The following is a 22,081-nucleotide window of genomic DNA, read 5'->3' on the forward strand; positions in this document are numbered from 1 at the left end:
CAGCAGAAATGCAGTCAGGTTGGGGAAGACCACGTTAGCTAGTATATATGCTGGCTGCCTTTCACCTGGATGCTCACCACAGAGTACTACATCAGGGTAGGATAAAAGTTTGCAAAAACTACTATACAGAGGTTATAATGGAAGAAAATGTGGTCTGGGCACAACTGTTTAGAAAGGAGCAGATGTGTGGTCAATTTCCAGATATTTAAAATCAAGTTCAAGAGAAATTTGTGGTAGTGATATGTCAGGAGTGGGCAATTTTTATGGCCTTAAGATCCTATTTTTGTGGCTCTTACAAACCCCTTCTGACCCTTACTTCTGAAATCTGATCATAAAATTCCATGCCATTTGGGGATGGAAAACAGGTAAAAATTGTAAAATATACCCCAAAGTATACACATCACTATACTAAAAGCAAAGAAAACCACCAAAATCTTGCCCAGAAGCAATCCCAATCACTTTGCAGCCCTTAGTCTGCCCCAAAGTATTAAAAGTAATTCTTGGGGCTCCCTGCAGTAAAGGATAAGTGTGAGGCTACTGGAGATTAAGGAGAACTCTCTATCTGTACATTATCCTTGGGTGGAAGGGTCAAGTTAGTTTTGTCTTCAAGGCCTTCTCATTTTACCAATTTTGGCATCACATCCTACAGTGCCATATGTTCAAGAGTATGTTTTAGGGCCACAGGCTGTAATTAAGTAAGGATGAAAGATGTAGGCAAGAGAAATTGTGCCTCCTTTAGACTCTGATTTGTGGAAAGGAATGCAGCTGTCTCCCATGTTGCTTGTCTCTCTTACCTTTCACTTCTTTCTCATTAGAAACGTAAGAATATGGGGAAGATGCAAGGCCCCAACCCTAAAATCAAACCTTCAATGCAGTCCAAGCCAGTAAGTATTTTAACAGTGCCACTTCTATGTTATACAGCTAAAAATGCCTGGTGAAAAAGTCCAAACAAAAAATGTTATCCCTAGGGTCAGCTGATATTTTGAAACTAGTAATTGAATTTTGGAAATACTGTAAAATCCAGAAACTCTGTACCCAGTAATTGGTTTTGGGGGTTTTTTTCCCAGCAGGAATGAGAGCAGAACAATGTTTCTGCAGCTGGTGGGTTGTGCTGCCCCATTCACCCACACATCTGTGTTGGTTTAAAGAGAGCTATATTTTGTCTCCCCCCCCCCCAAGCAGTTCTGTTTCATGTGTCAGCTCTCTCACAGCTGCTAGATTAAAACAGCAATTTGGCTTGAGACCAAGTAGATAACAAAGACATGAAAATATGGCAAACTCAATACAGTCTCAGAAATACAGGCTTTGCCTGGGTAGTTTCAAAAGAGAACCCAAAATCCAATCTGAGGGTTGGAGCCTCCCATTAGGTTTGTCAGCTAGTCCAATGGTCAGAGTTTCAGTGTTTACAAGTAGAATTCACAGGAACAGCCCAGGAAAGGAGTTCAGAGGGTTGTTTCCAAGCAAAGCCAGCCACGAACAAGCCCCAGACTACGCTTCCACACAATGGCCAATTAGTCCATCAAACAGATAACCAGCTGCTGAAACAGGGTCCAAAACACAAACACAGAGTCTCCCGGCAACTTACACTAAATCCATTGCAGCGTTTCACAAACATCTGGCCACAACCCACACACATTGTTTCCAGCAACGCCTCCCTCTGCTTGCCATGCTAAATAGCTCCCAGTGCAGCCCACCAAGAGGGGCAGAGCCTTTCCCCCACCAATCTGTCAGACCTCCGCCTCTCTGCCCTGCGTACTCTGGCATTCGCTATTGCAGGCAGCTCCTCCCCCTCTTCCTCACTGGTTTGCAAGCTCTCCCCAGCCAAGGCCTGTTCTGCTAGCAGTTCAGGGTCAGTAATTTCTGACGTGCCAGGAACAATCTCATTCTATCTCAAGGCCGCTGAGGAAGAAGTGGAGGAGTCATCGTCCACAGGAGACATCACATGGATCTTCTGGCTAATCCTAGTCCCAGGGTCCCTAGGACCCAAGATGAACTTCATTTTTACCTTTTCTCTTAAAGAGACATACAGTCTTCTAGAAGTATGCAATATTCAGATCCAAAGTGGGAACATTGCTTCAGATCTGGACTTGTTGGCAGCTCTTTAACGAAACTATTTTCTCCTGAGCTTTCAAGCTCAGCAGAAAATATTCCCAGGAAAATAAGTGTTTCTAAATAAGAAAATAAGTGTTTCTAAAGAAGGTAGTGATTGTTAAGGAATTCGCAGAGCAACCCTTGAGTAGCAAGGGTGTGCACATGAAAAGCGATTGAGAGTTGTTGAGTATTGAATGACAATTCAAACGGACCAATTAGATTCAAACAAATAGAGCGGGAAATTTGGAAGCCTGTCAGTGGCTGAAGCCGTGGACAGCTCCCTTTAAAAGAGGCTGCCGGGGCTCACAGTTCATTGCTGTACCGGAGCTAATAAACTGCTGTAACTGAAGTTCTAGTCCTGTGTTCCTTCTGCGCTCATTATCTAACACTGGCGACGAAGGTGGGATCTCAGAAGGACAATCGGACACCAAGTTACTGAACTGCCACGTGGCAATCAGCGGCCATCAAACTCAACGGCCAAGAAAATGTCTTCAATCATTCCACCCGCACCATTCAACCCGGCTGGAGAAGACTGGGAATTGTACATGGAGAGATTCCACATGTTCCTGGAAGCAAACGACTTGCTAAGCCTATCGGAACAAAGAAAGAGGGCACTCTTCATCACACACTGTGGAGCCACCGTTTTTAAAATGGCAAAAGCCTTAGCCTCACCGGCAGAGCTGAGAACAATGACCTGGCCAACCCTGCAAGGCATCCTGAAAGCGCACTACGCACCCCAAGCCTCATCCCTGGTAAGAAGGCACGAATTCTACTGGAGGGACCAGAGGGAAGGAGAATCAATAAGTGAATTTGTGGCAACAGTACGTGAAATAGCCACTGCTTGCGAATTCTCAAATCTGGACGAGGCTATGAGGGACTGTTTAATGTTGGGGCTGAGGGATCTCGCGTTGCAAAGCCATTTACTCGCAAAGCCCAGAATAACGTTTCAAGAGGCCATGGAGGAAGCAACGGCGACTGAGGCATCCCAGAAATCCGCAGCCGCAATGAAGAAAATGAATAAGGGGCCACAAGGGAAGGAAGAATCCTCAATCCACTACGAGGATGTAGAAACTGAGTCGGAAGAAGATGAGGGGGACGAAGTGCATCACCTCCACTCAGAACATAAGGGGAGACCCCAGGAAAAAGGGAAGAAAGAGTTCTGGTGTGCAGGATGCGAAGGAAATCACCCAAGGATGGAGTGCAGGTTCCGAGACGCAATCTGCCAGCAGTGCGATCGAAAAGGGCACATAGCAAGAGCCTGCAAGGCATCTCAGCCAGCATCCCGCAGGAGCAGACAAACCAGCCTGCCACCACGATCCAGACAATTCCAAGCAGGAAACCGGAAACAGATGTTTGGAAGAAACCGCAGGAGTGAGGACCATGGATCGGAGAGAGGGGAAACCCATCAGACAATAATAGTCGGCCACGCGAGCGTGGGAAAGTCAAAGAAGATAGTGACCGTTTACATCGAGGGGAGACCATGCAAAATGGAGGTCGACTCAGGGTCATGCCTGCCCATGGTCTCCTGGACGACCATCAAGCAATTAATCCCCAGCCTCACAACCAGCGCACTCAAGCATCAAAGACTCACCCTGAAAGACTATCAGGGGAACTGGATTCCAGTGCTGGGCATCGGGAATTTCAACATAAAGTTCAAGGACTTCCAAGGAAAACTGCCCCTCACCATAGTGGACCGGGACAGACCTAGCCTATTGGGTCTGGCGTGGTTTGAGCCTTTGGGACTGGCAGTGACCGGAATCAATCAAATTGAGGACGACGGCTGGGTAGAGGAACTGATGAGGGACTTCGCAGACGTTTTCAACGGCAAATTGGGCAAGTACATGGGGTCCCCAATATCATTTAACCTAGATCCCCAGGTTGCCCCTGTCAGAATTAAACCTAAGAGGGTTCCTTTTGCTCTACGGCCCAAGATAGATGAGCAACTGTATAAACTTGTTGCCCAGGGGGTTTTGGAGCCGACGGACCACGCTAAGTGGGAGACCCCAATAGTTACCCCCACGAAGCCGGATGGGTCAGTGCGCCTGTGTGGAGACTACAAAAGCCTTGGTAGTACAAGGGTTTGAGGCACCCTGTTATTAAGCTGCTTAAGACCAGCTGCCTGCAATTACTGCAGGGTTCGAATCCCGCCAAGGCTCAAGGTTGACTCAGCCTTCCATCCTTTCTAAGGTAGGTGAAATGAGGACCCAGTTTGTGGGGGCAATAAGCTGACTTTGTATAAATATACAAAAGGATGAAGGCTATTGCTGAGCACATTGTAAGCCGCCCTGAGTCTTCGGAGAAGGGCGGCATATAAATCAAATTAAAATAAAAAAAATAAATAAAAAAAAAAGTACCCTGAATAAGGCGTTACAACAGAGCGCATACCCAGTGCCCGTCGTGCAACACATTTTACACTCCCTGGGGCAAGGAAAGATATTTGTGAAGCTTGATCTGGCCCAGGCATATCAACAGCTACCTGTAGATGATGCCACAGCCGAAGCACAGACAATCGTCACACACAGGGGGGCATTCAAATGCAAACGGTTGCAGTTTGGATTAAGCGTAGCCCCAGGCCTGTTCCAAAGCCTCATGGAACGACTCCTGCAGGGAATCGAGGGAGTCGTTCCCTATTTTGATGATGTGCTGATATCAGCAAACAACCAGAAACAACTGCAACAGCGCTTAAGGGCAGTGCTAACCAGAATCCAGGAGGTGGGTTTAAAGGTGAAAAGGGACAAGTGCCAACTAGCAGAGGAACAAGTGGAGTTCTTGGGCTACCTAATCGATGGCTCGGGAATAAGACCCACCCTGGGAAAGTTAAAGGCAATCAGAGAGGCACCAACCCCCAGGAATAAAACAGAGTTACAGGCATTTCTGGGACTGTTGAACTTTTACAATGTTTTCCTGCCACAGAAGGCCACGATTGCTGAGCCACTACACCGGCTATTGGACAGGAGAACGGACTGGATGTGGGGGAGGAAGGAGTCGAACGCATTTGAACAAGTAAAAAAACTGCTAACTTCGGACAGCATACTAGTGCAGTATAGCGGAACACTGCCATTAAGACTGACTTGCGACACGTCCCCGTTTGGCATCGGAGCTGTGTTAAGCCATTGTATGCCAAACGGCAGAGAAGCCCCCATCGCTTTTTACTTGCAAACACTATCCAAGCCCGAGCGAAACTACAGCCAGCTCGACAAGGAAGCTTTGGCCGCCATGGCAGGCATCAAAAGATTCCATGAATACTTATACGGAAGACAGTTCAAGTTAATCACGGACCACAAGCCGCTCCTGGGGATCATCGCGTGAGACAGACACCCCCCCCCCCCCCATCCTATCACCAAGAATGCTGAGATGGACGGAATTCCTCGCAGCCTACGACTACCAACTCAAGTACAGACCAGGAAAGACCATCGACCACGCTGACGCCCTCAGCAGATGCCCATTACCGGAACCAGTGGAAGACCCAGCACCAGCCACAACCACACTACTAATAGAAACTATAGAGAACACGCAGATCTCGGCTGCTGACATCACGAGAGCAACAACCAGAGACAGAACCTTGGCGCGGGTTTTGAATTGGGTCTGGAAAGGATGGCCTGAGACGGACATAGATGCCGAATTTCAACCTTTCAAGACGAGAAGAACAGAACTATCAGGGTTGAGAGGGTGTTTGTTGTGGGGAGATATGGTAATAATTCCCAAAGTGTTAAGAAATGACAACACAGTGTGGGGCTTTTCGTAGCCGCCAGACGGTCCCTTGGGACCGCCAGCCCCTTCGCCTGTAAAGAGCCGCCTTTACAACGGAAAGGCGGCTCGAAAAACTCAATTTCCAGGAGGAAATGTGAGATAGAGCAGGTGAGTGTAGGTAGAGCTCTCCGCGTAGTCCCCAGAGTTTTTTTTTTACTCTTGGGGGCGAGCGGATGCGGCTCCCTATAGCACTCGCCGTTTGCTCCGGGCGTTGGGAGACCTCTGCTTTTTTGCAGAGCAAGGCTACGAAAACGAGCCTTTCAAGATAACTAACAGATTAACTAAAGAGGATGAGATCTGGATCTGGACCTGTGACCCTAAATTGCAAGTATTTATACTTCTTTTGCAAAGGAAAGTAAAAAAGAGCTTTTAAAATGGCGACTGCCGAAATTTGAGCAGGGAAGCTGAAAAGGGAAAGTCCTTCCGTTTCTTATTAAGCCACAAAGTAGCGGAATAAATGCTCTTGGCTACAATTGAAGAAAAAGCTCCACTTTTGTGTTTTCTCTTTTCTGGAGATTTGATTTGATATTGATCTCGTTGGAAAGAAGCTTTGCTTTTTAAAAAGTTTGCCTGTGTGGAAATATGGCGTTTAGGCTTCCAAAGCTGGATAAACAAGCAGTGGGGGGGGGGGATTCCCCCATCCACAAACTATATGAACAAGTTCTTAACCTACAGTCTCAGAAAACTGATTTTAATATAATTGAATTTCTTCTGGAGGAGATTGTAAGAAGGGATGAGATTATGAATCAGAACTTTGAGAAATTTAAGCAGGAAACTAAAGAAAAGATTATAAAAATGGCTAATGGTTTCTCAGAATTTTTGATCAGGTTGGATACAAATATTAATCTATTAGAGTCTAAAATGGAGGAAATTGAGGATAATTTGGAAAATAAAATAGAAAAAATTGAAAATGATTTGATAAACATCCAAGACAATAGTTTAGAAGAAAAACCTAAAATGGAAGCTGATTGTAATGTAGAAAATATACAACAACGTATTGAAAAGGAAGTTTTAATGATGCAATATAATTTTACTGAATATGCGATCAGACTGAGAGGATTACAGGAAAATAACAGAGATGACTTAAGGAAAATATCTTCTGAAGTTCTGGCTGGGATTTTAAAGGTTCATCCTGAGGAGGTATTTTGTAGGATCGATAGAGTTTATAGAATAAACTCCTGGATTGCAAAGCAGAGGCAATTGCCTAGAGATTATTTTACAGATAAAGAAATAAGAAATAATATTGTGCAGAAATCTTTTAAGTCTACTTTGCAATTGTTTGGAAGAAAGATTTGGATTTATAAAGAACTCCCGCCTAAGATGTTATTAGAAAGAAAGAAATTTGGTTTTCTGGTGGCTGAGCTTAAAAAAAGAAAGATTTTATTCAGATGGAATGCTCCAGTTGGTATAATATTGAGACATCAAGGAGAAAGATATCAATTAGATACTGTTGAAAAAGCGGAAGAATTTTATCAAAAAATTTTAAAAATGAACTTAACATCTTTATGCACAACACAAGACAAGCAGAAGGAGTTAGAAATAAAGGAAAAATATCGAGTTACAGAGGCCTTGGTAGATGAATTGCCTTTGGATTCTTCAGACACCTCAGCTGGATTATTTATAAATAAGAGAGAAGTGGTATCGGATTCTAACGTGACGACTTACCAAGCTACAGACAACCATGGAAATCAATTAATTGATACACAACTTACAGAAAAGAAATATGAGTCACAAAAGCAAAACCAACAAGATCAAGTTATAAAGCAGAATGAAAATCGATCAGTTGACACACAACTTGCAGAAAGTAAATTAGGATGGAGATCAAACCCACAAAAAGAAAGGAAAAAAAGAAATAGGTCTCACAAAAATAAACATTTCTAAATTAAGCAACAGCGAAGCCAGTTATTTTTTTTAAAAAAATATATGACTGAATATATGAAAAGATGGTTGAGGCGAAGTATTGGTTAATATCATCCTGAGGAGAGTGACAGACCTCTGCAATGCCGTAATTTTGGGATGTGAAAAGGGCCTTAAATTGTTGGATTGGAATTATCTATTTTTGGGTTTTGTTTTTTTTTCTCATTGGTCAACGTATTATACTTATGCTGAGCTATAAGGCAAGAGAGTTATGCTGGGGCATGCAGAAGATCTGGCTGTTACCCCATTATGAGAATGGGAATTAATAATCCTGAAGAAAGCCACTATTACAGATATTTCATGGATTACAATTATAAAGTCACTCGGGTGGTTGTTTTCTTTTTTCTTATATATATACGAAGATATTCATTATTGATGGGGGCAGATGATAACTGAGGATTTTGAATATTCTGTTGCAACTGGGATGTTATGTTACCCTAATTCGGATGATGGAGTCAGCAATCCAGTGGAAAGATATTAAAGAAGATATTGTATGGATTATAAATTTAAAGTCATTGATTTTGTTTATATAAGGGAATATTTTTTAGTAGGATGGGCAGAAGAACAAAGATATTAAGAATTGTTGTGTATGGTAATTTTGTAGGAAAGTGGGTGGAGATAGGTTAGTGATTTGATTATACAGATTAAGAAAAGGGATGCTTAAGAGATATATTTATGGGAGTGGAGGAAATGGATAGTGTAGAACAAATGTAAAACTAGAATATATGGGAAAGGCTGCGTTGAAATGTCATATTAATATACACAAAAGATTAAATGTTAAAGTAGGATTTATTATATAGTTTTAAAGTGGAAGGTTATTTTGAAATGTTATATTAATATACAGACATAAGTATGGGGGAGGAGAAAAAAAGGGCAGATTATCGATAAATTGGGAGTTATAATAATATTACTGTGTTAAATTAGAAGTTATTACATAGTGTTATAATGGAATGTTATTTTGAAGTGTATGGTAAGAGGGGGAAGTAATAATATTAATAATATCACTAGGAGTAAGGGTCAGTATTTGGAGGAGGGAGTAAGGGGATGGTAAAATATTATATAATCTGTTATGTATTAGGTTTTTATTTTGAAGAAGTCATAGGGGGGAGGGGGGATGGGGTGGTGAGGGGGGTTAGGGAGGAGGGGGGTAAAAAGGGGGGGGAAATTTGTAATTGAAAACTTTTTCAATAAAAAAAAAAAGAAAAGAAATGACATATTAGAGTTGTTGGACGAGGGGCACCTGGGGATAGTGAAAATGAAGGCGCTCGCCAGAAGCTACGTTTGGTGGCCGGGAATGGACAAAGAAATAGAAACATGGGTCGCAACTTGCACACCCTGCCAAGAATCTCGCCCAGCACCACACACAGCACCCACACATGACTGGGAAAACCCAGGGACTCTTTGGTCCCAAATACACATAGATTTTGCAGGACCCTGTCAAGGGAACACATTTCTCATTATCGACAATGCCTATTCCAAGTGGTTGGAAGTAAATGTAATGCCATCGACGACATCTGAAGCAGTCATCCGAGTTCTCCGGAGACTGTTCGCAACACATGGGCTGCCCAATTTGGTAGTTTCCAATAACGGGCCCCAATTCACGGCTAACCAATTCTAAATGTTTTTAGCTAGTCAGGGGATCCGGCATGCACTATCCGCACTGGGAAAACCGTCCACTAATGGATTGGCGGAACGGATGGTGACAACAACCAAGGAGACCCTAGCAAGATTGGGCCCGGGAGACATACAAGCGAAGATAGATAAACTGCTTAGTATACAGCACATAACACCGAGTACCAACACACACAGAAGCCCTGCAGAACTGCTAATGGGGAGGAAGCTAAGGTCTAATTTAGACAGACTACACCTCCATTACAGCACAGAGAAACCAGTAGATTCAACCAGTAAGGTTAGACAGTTCCAAGTAGGGGACAAAGTGTATGCAAAGAATTTCAGCGGAAACCCCTTATGGGTCCTAGCAGAAATAACTCAAATCACAGGCCCTCTATCCTACCGGATAGAAACGGAGGATGGCCGGAGCTGGAAAAGACACATAGACCAACTCAGAGGCCGAATAGTCAGAAAGGAACACAACTCACAAGACGAAACACAATGGCAAGAAAAGAAACTTCACATAGAAACCACAGAAACAGGCCAGGCCCCACAGAGAATACAAACGAACAACAGAGACAGCACTCAAACCCGACCAGAGACAGCGAACACTTATCTGGGGTCCAGGAGAGAGTTCTCGAGGGCAGCGACAGTCCACTGTTCCAGCTGGGAGAGGAAGTGATAGATGTTCAGCAAGATAGGCCCGCGCCAGCAGCAGAGTTCGAGAGAGTTCCGAAAGTGCCTCCGGGAGACACACAGAACTCAACCTCTCGTTCCGAGACCACTGTAACAACTGAACTACGCAGGTCAAGTGGTGACCCAAGAAGACCCGCCCAAGATGGCGGACCTTGCCTGAGACGCTCCCGGAGGATGGTGTGATCCTGGTGATTTTCGAAGGTTCCTGAGGCCAATATGTCCACCGTGGCCCCCAGTCCTACCAAAGGGGTCTTCTTCCCGGCCTATTGAGGGTTTTTTTGCCCTCCGGGACATCGGGGCGAGGAAGAAACGGTCGTTTGAAGGCGCCGCAGAGCCACGGCGGTAGTGGCTTGACTGGCGGCGCTTTTCTCTCCCTCCAGCATGGGCCGGCGGTGGCGACTCTGTGGCGGTGGCGGCGGTGATACAGTGGCTCCCCGGATCCATGGCTTCTCTGGGGCTTTTTAAGGCTCCTGGGGACTCTGGAGTATGGTGGGAGCCCTGGTGGAAGCGGCGTCGGCAATGGCCGCGGGGGTGTCGGTTGCCGCTGGACGATGGTGGAGGCGAGGGGGCGGCAGCCGGCTGCTACCGAGGATGACGGCATGGTGAGAGGCTGCTGGCTTCTATTCTGGAATAGCCTGGACCTGTTAGGGGGCGGCTCATTTTCTGTTGGCCCATTTTCCTGCAGGAATCCGGAGGCCCCGTTTGAGACTGGGGCTGCAGACTGGGGATATGAAATGACCAAATGCTGGAAGACCCAGGGAGTGGGAGAGGTTGGAGGACGGCCGAGGGTTGGCCTTAGGGCTGCCTCGGGCCATTCCCCCCTCCCCCACCTTTGTTGGCCTGTGTAGGCCTTACCATGGTCACCACCCCAGCCACCTTCTGCCTTGCAAGCCATCTCCTTCCGTGTATCATCCACTCCCCCGGGTTTGCTATTCTGCCTTCTGGACTGGCTCTATTCCACCTGTGCCCTTGATTGTGTGGAGAATGGACAGATATGATGTGGGCTCTGACAGAGTCCGGTTTTCGACTGCCGTTTCCCTACCAGAGAGGACAGACTATCAAATCTCTCCATAGCCAACTCCATCTTGGCTAGCCATCGTGAGAGGATGGCCTGGAGGGGCACCCTCTGAGTTTTGTCGAAATGGCACGAGACTTCTCCCACTGTCGTGAGAGGACAGTGGAGTCCAGTTTGACCCGTCTTGAGTTTGCTGCCTCTCCGTTTCCAGGACGTCTTAGACTACTCTATGGAACCGTGGCCAAATGAAATTTCTACCTTTTCCGGTCTTTTGGATGCACTCGACTGCCAAACTTCTTGCGCTGCGAGACTCCCCCCTCTCACAGGTCTGGCCCTCCACGTTATCGAGGGCCTACCTTGATGACGGGCTTTGGAGCCCAGAGAGGTGGCATGCAGTGAAGAGGGGGTTGAGGGGTTTTTTACATAAATTTTTAGCTAAACTTTTAAGGGGCTCCAGGGAGGGGGAGGGCCGGATTAGAATTAGGGCTGTGGGTGTGGGGGATAACCCACCTAGGAGAGGGCCAGGTCTGGTTGCGAGGCGCAGCATGGGGGGTGGGGGTTACGAGGTCGAGGAGGGGGTTAGAGCTTATCCAGATGATGTTTTTGCCATCAGTACTGTGGGTGGGAGGGGCAGGCATGACGGGAGCAGGGGTCCATATCGTGTTGCGGGAGCGCGCACTCGCTGTCTTCGAGCGGTAGCGCGCTCCGGCCCCCAATGCTCTACTCGTTCCCCAGGTTGCACAGATCCTCAGGGCCCGGGCCTTCAGCTGATGTTCTGCAACGCCAGGTCTGTTGTAAATAAAGCCCCCCTCATCTGTGATCTTGTTCAGGAGGGGGGAGCGGACCTGGCGGTTATTACGGAGACCTGGTTGGGCCAGGAGGGGGGTCCCCCTCATTGAAATGTGCCCACCAGGTTTCCGTGCATTCCATCAGCCGAGGTCACAAGGGAGGGGCGGGGGGGGTGGCGGTTGTCATTAAAGAAGGTCTTAGGCCAAGGGAGGCCACTGTTCCTCAGACTGCCAGATGTGAGTCCCTCCTTATGAAGTGGGGTCATGGGGTACAGATGGGTTTGCTGATCACGTACCTGGCTCCCTGCCATGTGGCAGCAGCCCTGCCCGAGCTACTCAACGTTATCGCGGCGGTGGCAGTTGACACCCCCAGGCTTATGGTCATAGGGGATTTTAACTTGCCATCTGTGGGTGAGACGTCTGAGGTGGCTCAGGAGTTCATGGCTTCCATGACGGCTATGGACCTGACCCAACTAATTCATGGCCCTACCCACACGGGGGGAAACACACTGGACTTGGTTTTTGTCTCTGGACAGTGGTTGAGTGATCTTGATTTAGGGGATATAGTCACCGAGCCCTTGTCATGGTGGGATCACTCTCTCCTTCGCCTTGACCTTTGAACCGCTGCACCTCGCCGCAGGGAGGCGGAGCCGGTAAGATGGTTCCGCCCCAGGCGCCTGATGGAGCCTGACAGGTTCCAGATGGAGCTTGGGCCATTCCCTGAGGCTCTGGCTCACACCTCGACTGGAGATCAGGTGGCCGCCTGGGACAGGGTGGCCGCTGGAGCTTTGGATCGGGTCGTGCCTTTGCGGCCTCTGACCCAGCGCTGGTCTCACTTGGCCCCTTGGTTTACTGAGGAGCTGAGGGAGATGAAGCGCCGAAAAAGATGCCTGGAGAGCAGTTGGAGGGCCAGTCTTTCTGAATCCGACCGAACACTGGTAAGATCTCATATTAAGAATTACCTAGTGGCGATAAAAACAGCAAAGTGTAATTATTTTGCTGCTCTTATTGCGTCATCAGAGAACTGCCCGGCCGCCCTGTTTAGGGTGACCCGCTCCTTGCTCCACCAGGGAGTGCAGGAGGACCCTTTGGAGGGTAGAGCCGAGGACTTTGTACAGTATCTGCATGACAAAATCACTCAGATTCGGGAAGGTCTGAACTCCGACTGGGTAGTTTCAGGGGGGATGACTGAGGCAGGTCTTGAGAATGTTATCTGGGATGAGTTTGATCCTGTGACTCCTGACGACGTGGACAGGATTCTGGGTAGACTGAACGCGACCACATGTTTGTTGGACCCGTGTCCCTCCTGGTTAGTGCTGGCTTCTCGGGAGGTGACGCGAGGCTGGCTCCAGGGGATTATAAATGCTTCATTGAGTGAGGGTGACTTCCCTGCCGCCTTGAAAGAGGCGGTGGTGAGGCCTCTCCTCAAGAAGCCTTCCCTGGACCCGGCAGTGTTGTCTAATTATCGTCTGGTCTCCAACTTTCGCTTTGTGGCGAAGGTTGTTGAGAGTGTGGTTGCGCGACAGCTCCCCCAGCACCTGGATGAAATGGTGTATCTGGATCCGTTCCAGTCGGGCTTCAGGCCTGGGTACAGCACGGAAACAGCATTGGTCACGTTGGTTGATGATCTCTGGAGGGCTCGGGACAGAGGTTGCTCCTCTGTCCTGGTCCTATTAGATCTCTCAGTGGCTTTTGATACCATCGACCATGGTATCATGCTGCACTGGTTGGAAGAGTTAGGGGTGGGGGGCACTGTGTTGCAGTGGTTCTCCTCCTTTCTCTCCGACCAGTTGCAGTCTGTGTTGGCAGGGGGGCAGAGGTTGACCCCAAGGCGCCTCATGTGGGGTGCCACAAGGGTCGGTCCTCTCGCCCCTTCTGTTCAACATTTATGTAAAGCCTCTGGGCGAGATCATCCGTGGTTTCAGGGTGAAGTACCATCAGTACATCAGTTGTACATCTCCACCCCGGACCACCCCAACGATGCCCTTGAAATGATGTCCCGGTGCCTGGAGACCGTGCGGATCTGGATGGGGAGAAACAGGCTCAGACTCAACCCATCCAAGACCGAGTGGCTGTGGTTTCCAACGTCCCAATATAGTCAGTTGGTGCCATCACTGACTATTGGGGGCGAATCGCTGGCCCCCACGGAGAGGGCTCGCAACCTGGGCGTCCTCCTGGATTCACGGCTGTCTTTAGAAGAGCATGTGACGGCCGTGACCGGGATGATTTTTCATCAGGTTTGCCTGATTTGCCAGTTGCGTCTCTTTCTGGATAGGGACTCCTTACGCACGGTCACTCATGCCCTCATCACTTCCCGCCTGGACTACTGCAACGCTCTCTACATGGGGCTCCCCTTGAGGAGCACCCGGACGCTCCAGCTGGCGCAGAGTGCGGCCACGCGGGTGGTAATGGGAGCGACATGGCGTTCCCATGTAACACCTCTCCTGCGCGAGCTGCAATGGCTCCCAGTGGTGTTACATGTGCGCTTCAAGGTCTTGGTTACCACCTTTAGAGCGCTCCATGGCTTAGGACCTGGTTATCTACGGACCGCCTGCTGCCACCAGTAGCCTCCCATCGGCCAGTACGCTCTCATAGAGAGGGGCTCCTCCGGGTGCCGTCGGCCAAACAATGTCGACTGGCAGCCCCCAGGGGGAAAGCCTTCTCTGTGGGGGCACCTACTATCTGGAATGAGCTCCCCCCGGAGATACGGAGGATCCCGGATCTACGCACCTTCCACCGCACTCTCAAGACCTTTTTATTCCATCAGGCTGGCCTGGCCTAATTTTTCCCTTTTTAAAACGCAAATTTTAATTCGTTCTTAATTTATTGGGGTGTTTTAAAGCTGTCTTCGGCCAAATTGTTTAATTCGGTTTTATTCATTTTTAAATTTTGCATTTATGTGTTTTTATCCTGTGGCTGTTCACCGCCCTGAGTCCTTCAGGAGTAGGGCGGTATATAAATCAAATAAACATAAACATAAACAACTTGCGTGACTACGTGGTTTAAGAGACTCCAGGATTGGTCAGTGCTGATCTAGAGGGGAGGGGTGTTGAGTATTGAATGACAATTCAAATGGACCAATTAGATTCAAACAAATAAAGCGGGAAATTTGGAAGCCTGTCAGTGGCTGAAGCCATGGACAGCTCCCTTTAAAAGAGGTTCATTGCTGTACCGGAGCTAATAAACTGCTGTAACTGAAGTCCTAGTCCTGTGTTCCTTCTGCGCCCACTATCTAACAAGAGTAGTTAGTAATAACACAGCCAACAGATACACTGAGTTGTGTTTACTTTCAGGAAATAGTAATAAGGCACAGTCCAATAAACAGTCCAGGTCATACACAGATAAAGCAGTAGATAGTAAAACAATAGTCCAGGGATAATCCAATAACAAAGTCTTCTTACCAGTCGTTGTAGTCATACACAATAACAGTTGCAAACAGTAGCAAAACACAGCAGAGAGCAGTAAAGATCAGCAAAGAGAAACAAACCATGTTTCTAGCTCCCTCTTAAGGACACTGGCTACAGAGCTAACCAATCAGGACACAGTATGATGCAATACAGCACTACAGCAGTCTTAAAGCTATAATGATGGTTTATATATTGCCAACCCAACAAGTTAGGTAAAATCATTTCCTAACATTCTCCCCTTTGGGTAGGACGATATATAATACCTTACATTCTTAAACCATAATTATCACAACACTCTTTGTGCTTAACTGCACCCTGAGCCATGGTGAAATGATCTGCAATATTGTGTTCAGTCATACAGTACTCTAACTGAATCAATTTACTTTTTACACACTGTCTAACATTTAAATATCGCAAATCAGTATGCTTAGACCGTGTTTTTACAGCTAAATTAGTAGCCATATTGATTGCAGATTGATTATCCTCGTAAACTATAAATGGCTCATTCACATTTAATCCTATATCAATTAACAATTGTTTATAATATATTAATTCCGTACACATCAAGGATAAACATGAAAATTAGGCTTCCATAGTTGATAAACTAATATGCTTTTGCCTAATTGATTTCCATCCTATCAAAACATTACCCAACATTACCACTATACCTGATGTTGATTTATGAGTAAGTAGATCAGTTGCAAAACTTGCATCAGCATATGCCGTTAGAATTACAGTAGGTCACTACTAGGCTCCAAATATAACGAAGAATAAATTGTTTGCTTCAGATATCTAAGTATTCGCTTAGCAGCTTGTCAGTGCCTTTCAGTAGGTTCAGCATTATATCTAGCCAGTTGGTTCACACTATAAGATATATCTGGCCTAGACCAATTACTCAAATATGATAGACTGCCTATTAAGGATTGATATATTTCCTTATCAAATACAGGACTTTGAATATTACTATGTTTAAAATCCTGACTCATTGGTGTTTTAGCAGACTTACAAAGTTCCATATTGTAACGCTTCAGTAATTGGCTTACTTTCTTGGCTTGCAAAATTTTGTAACCTTTACTAGTTTTAACTATATCAAGACCAAGATAATGCTTAATTTCTCCTAAATTCCTAATTTTGAACTTCTTTTGCAACATAGAAATAATTTTGGTTGCTTCGTTTTCAGATTTTGTAATAAGTGCTATATCATCAGTAAATAGCAATAATAAAGATATTAAACGATCTTTCTCTTTCTCGAACAAACACGGATCAGCTATACTAGCTACAAAACCCATAGCAACTAACTCATTAACAATACATTTATTCCACTCGTAACCTGACTGCTTTAAGCCATAAAGACTTTTCTTCAGTCTCCAGCAATCAGTCTTTCCATCAGTATTCAAACCTAATGGCTTCTTCATATAGATTGTATGTTGTAATGGCGCGTGCAGATATGCAGTTTCAACATCTATATGATTTATCCTGTATCTATTCTTAGCTGCCCAAACTAATGCTGCTCGCAACGTAGTCGCCCTTAGACTCGGTGCAAACACTTCATCATAGTCCTTATCTGACTGAGCAAATCCTTGAGCAACTAATCTTGCCTTATGGGTAACAGTCCCATCCACACCAGTTTATAGTTTATAAACCCACTTGCAACCAATTGCATTCTCACCTGGTGGTAACCTAACGTTCTCATAAACATCTAACTCCTTTAATGATGTCAACTCTTTGTCCATCGCTTTCTTCCAAGCTACCTGATCCTTTTCAGGATACAGTTTAATTTAATTAAAGTTAGATGGCTCTATTTATTTATTTGTTAGTTCAATTTATATGCCGCCCTTCTCCTAAGACTCAGGGCGGCTTACAATGCACTTATAGCAATAGCCTTCATTCTTTTGTATACACCTGCTTATTAGGGCTTTTGGCCCCCCATAAGCGGTGTTTCTACAAAGTCAGTTTATTGTCCCCACAATCTGGGTCCTCAATTTACTTACTTCAGAAGGATGGAAGGCTGAGTCAACCTTGAGCCTGGTGAGATTTGAACTCGCACTAATTGCAGGCAGCTGGCAGCTAAGTGCTACATAACAGCACTTAGTCCACTGCACCACCAAGGCCAGTGTTGTATGTTCACCTGACATACAACACTGGCCTGATACCTATCAGGTGGATGTGTCTCTCGAGTTGAACGTCTAGGTAACTCAGGACTCGGTATAGGTATTTCCTCTTCTACCTCCCCTATAACCTCCTCCACCTTTACAGTAATAGAAGGTTCTTCCTCAATTATCTCATTATCAGGGGTATCATTAAACATTTGAGTATCCACAATAACACTATCATTAATCTTCTCGGATTCCTGCTCAAGCTTACTCCAACCAACATGCTCCAGGAACTTGGCACTAGCACTGCAGTACACACTAGTGGTACCTGGCGCCCAAAATCTATATGACCTGTGGTTGGATTGATAACCAACAAAAAGCAGCTTCTTTGCTCTATATTGCCCCTTTCGCCTCAATTGCGAGGGAATATGAACCCATGCTGGGGCTCCAAATGTGTGCAAATAACTTAGTTCTGGTCTTCTACCATGCCAACGTGTGAATGGTAATTCACCAGTGGTTGAATTGACTATGTTATTCAAGACATGGTTAGCACACATTATTGCCTCACCCCAAAGTGTCTCAGGCAAACCAGAATCAGATAACATGGTTTGAACCATAGGCTGCAACGTTTGCCCTCTGCGTTCAATATACGCATTATGTTGCGGTCTATAAGGGGCAGAACGCTTGTGTTCAATGCCAGCTTTCTGTATTCAAAACTGTTAGGAAATGATTTTACCTAACTTGTTGGGTTGGCAATATATAAACCATCATTATAGCTTTAAGACTGCTTTAGTGCTGTATTGCATTATACTGTGTCATGATTGGTTAGCTCTGTAGCCAGTGTCCTTAAGAGGGAGCTAGAAACATGGTTTGTTTCTCTTTGCTGATCTTTACTGCTCTTTGCTGTGTTTTGCTACTGTTTGCAACTGTTATTGTGTATGACTACAACGACTGGTAAGAAGACTTTGTTATTGGATTATCCCTGGACTATTGTTTTACTATCTACTGCTTATCTGTGTATGACCTGGACTGTTTATTGGACTGTGCCTTATTACTATTTCCTGAAAGTAAACACAACTCAGTGTATCTGTGTGTTGGCGGTGTTATTCCTAACTACTCTCAATCACTTTTCATGTGCACACCCTTGCTACTCAAGGGTTGCTCTGCAAATTCCTTAACATTGGTTATGGGCCCAGGATATTGAGAGTTAGTGTAAATACACAGTACCATATTCAGACAGCTGTTTTTGTGGTTTATTGTCCAAGTGAAGATGGCACAAGAACAGTCAACGAGCATATCTCTGATAACCCGGTTGGATGGAACAAACTACGTTTCCTGGTCTATGAAGTGCAGCCTACTTTTGCGTAAGGAAGGACTATGGGCTGTAGTTCATGATCCACCGGATGTAACTGCTTGGAATCCAGCAGACGATGAAGATGCAAAGAAAATAGCCAAATTTAACAGGGATAATGAAAGGGCTCTTTGTATAATCGGACTGACACTAAGTGACCAGCAGCTAGTCCATATTCATGATGAGGAGTCTGCTGCCAAGTGTTGGGACACTCTGAAGAGGATTTATGTTCGTGATAGTGTGGGTGCACACATATACCTTACACGTAAACTGTTTAGATCTCGTCTTCTGAAAGGTGTAGGTATGTTAGCTCATTTGGAGTTTATGAAAGAAACTTTACAAGAGCTACATGAAAAGGAGCTGATTTTCTCAGAGCTTCATCAGGTTTATATTATTCTTTCCTCTTTGGATGAAAGTTATGATGACTATGTATCTTCACTGGAAGTCCTGACCAGAGATGAACTGACATTGACTGGCATAACCGGAAGATTGTTAGAAGAGTCCAGAAGAAGGCAAGATAAAGACCAACTGAGAAAGAGACAACCACAGGAAGAAAAACTGTCTTCAACTGCCTATACTGTACTGTACTGTACTGTACTGTACTGTACTGGACTGTACTGTACTGGACTGGACTGGACTGTACTATACTATACTATACTATACTATACTATACTATACTATACTATACTATACTATACTATACTATACTATACTATACTATAAATGTTTTTCTTGTGGGGCTAAAGGTCATATACAGGTGAAACTCGAAAAATTAGAATATCGTGCAAAAGTTCATTTATTTCAGTAATGCAACTTAAAAGGTGAAACTAATATATGAGATAGACTCATTACATGCAAAGCGAGATAGTTCAAGCCTTGATTTGTCATACTTTTGATGATTATGGCTTACAGCTCATGAAAACCCCAAATTCACAATCTCAGAAAATTAGAATATTGTGAAAAGCTTCAGTATTCTAGGCTCAAAGTGTCCCACTCTAATCAGCTAATTAAGCCATAACACCTGCAAAGGGTTCCTGAGCCTTTAAATGGTCTCTCAGTCTGGTTCAGTAGGAATCACAATCATGGGAAAGACTGCTGACCTGACAGTTGTGCAGAAAACCATCATTGACACCCTCCATAAAGAGGGAAAGCCTCAAAAGGTAATTGCAAAAGAAGTTGGATGTTCCCAGAGTGCTGTATCAAAGCACATTAATAGAAAGTTATGTGGAAGGGAAAAGTGTGGAAGAAAAAGGTGCACAAGCAGCAGGGATGACCGCAGCCTGGAGAGGATTGTCAGGAAAAGGCCATTCAAAAGTGTTGGGGACTTTCACAAGGAGTGGACAGAGGCTGGAGTCAGTGCATCAAGAGCCACCACACACAGACGGATCCTGGACATGGGCTTCAAATGTTGTATTCTTCGTCAAGCCGCTCCTGAACAACAAACAACGTCAGAAGAGTCTTACCTGGGCTAAAGAAAAAAAGAACTGGTCTGTTGCTCAGTGGTCCAAAGTCCTCTTTTCTGATGAGAGCAATTTTTGCATCTCATTTGGAAACCAAGGACCCAGAGTCTGGAGGAAGAATGGAGAGGCACACACTGCAAGATGCTTGAAGTCCAGTGTGAAGTTTCCACAGTCTGTGTTGATTTGGGGAGCCATGTCATCTGCTGGTGACATGAGATAGATTTTGGAGCACTTCATGCTTCCTTCCGCAGATGAGCTTTATGGGGATGCTGACTTCATTTTCCAGCAGGACTTGGCACCTGCCCACACTGCCAAAAGTACCAAAACCTGGTTCAATGACCATGGGATTACTGTGCTTGATTGGCCAGCAAACTCGCCTGACCTGAACCCCATAGAGAATCTATGGGTCATTGCCAAGAGAAAGATGAGAGACATGAGACTGAACAATGCAGAAGAGCTGAAGGCCACTATTGAAGCATCCTGGTCTTCCATAACACCTCAGCAGTGCCACAGGCTGATAGCATCCATGCCACACCGCATTGAGGCAGTAATTGATGCAAAAGGGGCCCAAACCAAGTACTGAGTACATATGCATGCTTATACTTTTCAGAGGTCCGATATTGTTCTATGTACAATCCTTGTTTTATTGATTTCATGTAATATTCTAATTTTCTGAGATTGTGAATGTGGGGTTTTCATGAGCTGTAAGCCATAATCATCAAAAGTATGACAAATCAAGGCTTGAACTATCTCGCTTTGCATGTAATGAGTCTATCTCATATATTAGTTTCACCTTTTAAGTTGCATTACTGAAATAAATGAACTTTTGCACGATATTCTAATTTTTCGAGTTTCACCTGTAGCTAGATTCTGTAAAAAGGGCAAAAACTGAATAGTGGTAGTCAACAGAGAGCTAAAAAGGATGTTAGTTTAGCTATATCCAGCTCAACTACAACTGTAAACCATAATTTGTGGGTAGTTGACAGTGGAGCATCGCAGTCTATAATTTATAGTAGAGAGAGGTTTGTTAAAATGACCAAGAGTAAACAACATGTATCATTAGCAAATGGATGGAAAATGAAAGTATCTGGAGAAGGTACTGCATATTGTTCAGGTATAAATGAGCATTTACCTATGTTGTATGTACCTAAACTGAAATTTAACCTGCTATCTGTGAAAGCATTGTTAAAAGCTGGGTTTGTAGTAACATTTAGGGGAGACAAATGTATGATAGAAAAAGATGGTACAAGTGTTACTGCAAAGTTAGAGAATGATTTGTTTGTTCTGAATGATGATCCATTAATCATGGCTAATGCTAAATCAGTTTACGATAACACGAAGCCACATGATGAATGCATTCACTTGCTTCATAGGCGTTTGGGACATGTAAACTTTAAAATGTTAAAGAAAACTGTGGAATTATCTGAAGGGATAAAATTAAAACCTTGTAAAAAATATTTAAACTGCAATGCTTGTAGCCAAGAAAAGAGTAAGGCAACTCCTGCAAACAGAGTTAATGGGTTTACAACCAATGAACCTTTAGAGGTAGTGTTTGCAGATATTATTGGTCCTAAAAACCTAGTTTAGGAGGAGCCTGTTATATATTGAGCATAATAGACCATTTTTCCCGTTATGGTTTCTGTTACCTTATGAAAACCAAAGCAGAAACATTCCAGCATTTTTCTAACTGGCTGAGGTTTGCTGAAAGGAAAAAGAAACGCAAGGTTCTTTGCTTGGTAACTGACAATGGTACTGAGTTTACCAATAATAGGTTTGAATCTGTTTTAGAAGTATGCAATATTCAGATCCAAAGTGGGAACATTGCTTCAGATCTGGACTTGTTGGCAGCTCTTTAAAGAAACTATTTTCTCCTGAGCTTTCAAGCTCAGCAGAAAATATTCC

The 22,081-nt window shown here is 44.9% G+C and overlaps 1 protein-coding gene across 2 annotated transcripts in view; it reads left to right on the top strand.

Annotated features, from left to right (window-relative positions):
- The window catches only part of UBTF (upstream binding transcription factor), a 324,947-nt gene that overhangs the window by 243,216 nt on the left and 59,650 nt on the right, over positions 1 to 22,081 (top strand). For both annotated transcript variants that reach the window (XM_070944829.1, XM_070944830.1), the window contains one exon: positions 816 to 884. In XM_070944829.1, coding sequence (XP_070800930.1) covers positions 816 to 884 — 69 coding nt within the window. The remainder of the gene's footprint in view (positions 1 to 815; positions 885 to 22,081) is intronic.

Source organism: Pituophis catenifer, unplaced genomic scaffold (assembly GCF_029215685.1).
Source record: "Pituophis catenifer annectens isolate HBS135680 unplaced genomic scaffold, rPitCat1.0.hap2 SCAF_5, whole genome shotgun sequence".
Lineage (NCBI taxonomy): Eukaryota > Metazoa > Chordata > Lepidosauria > Squamata > Colubridae > Pituophis > Pituophis catenifer.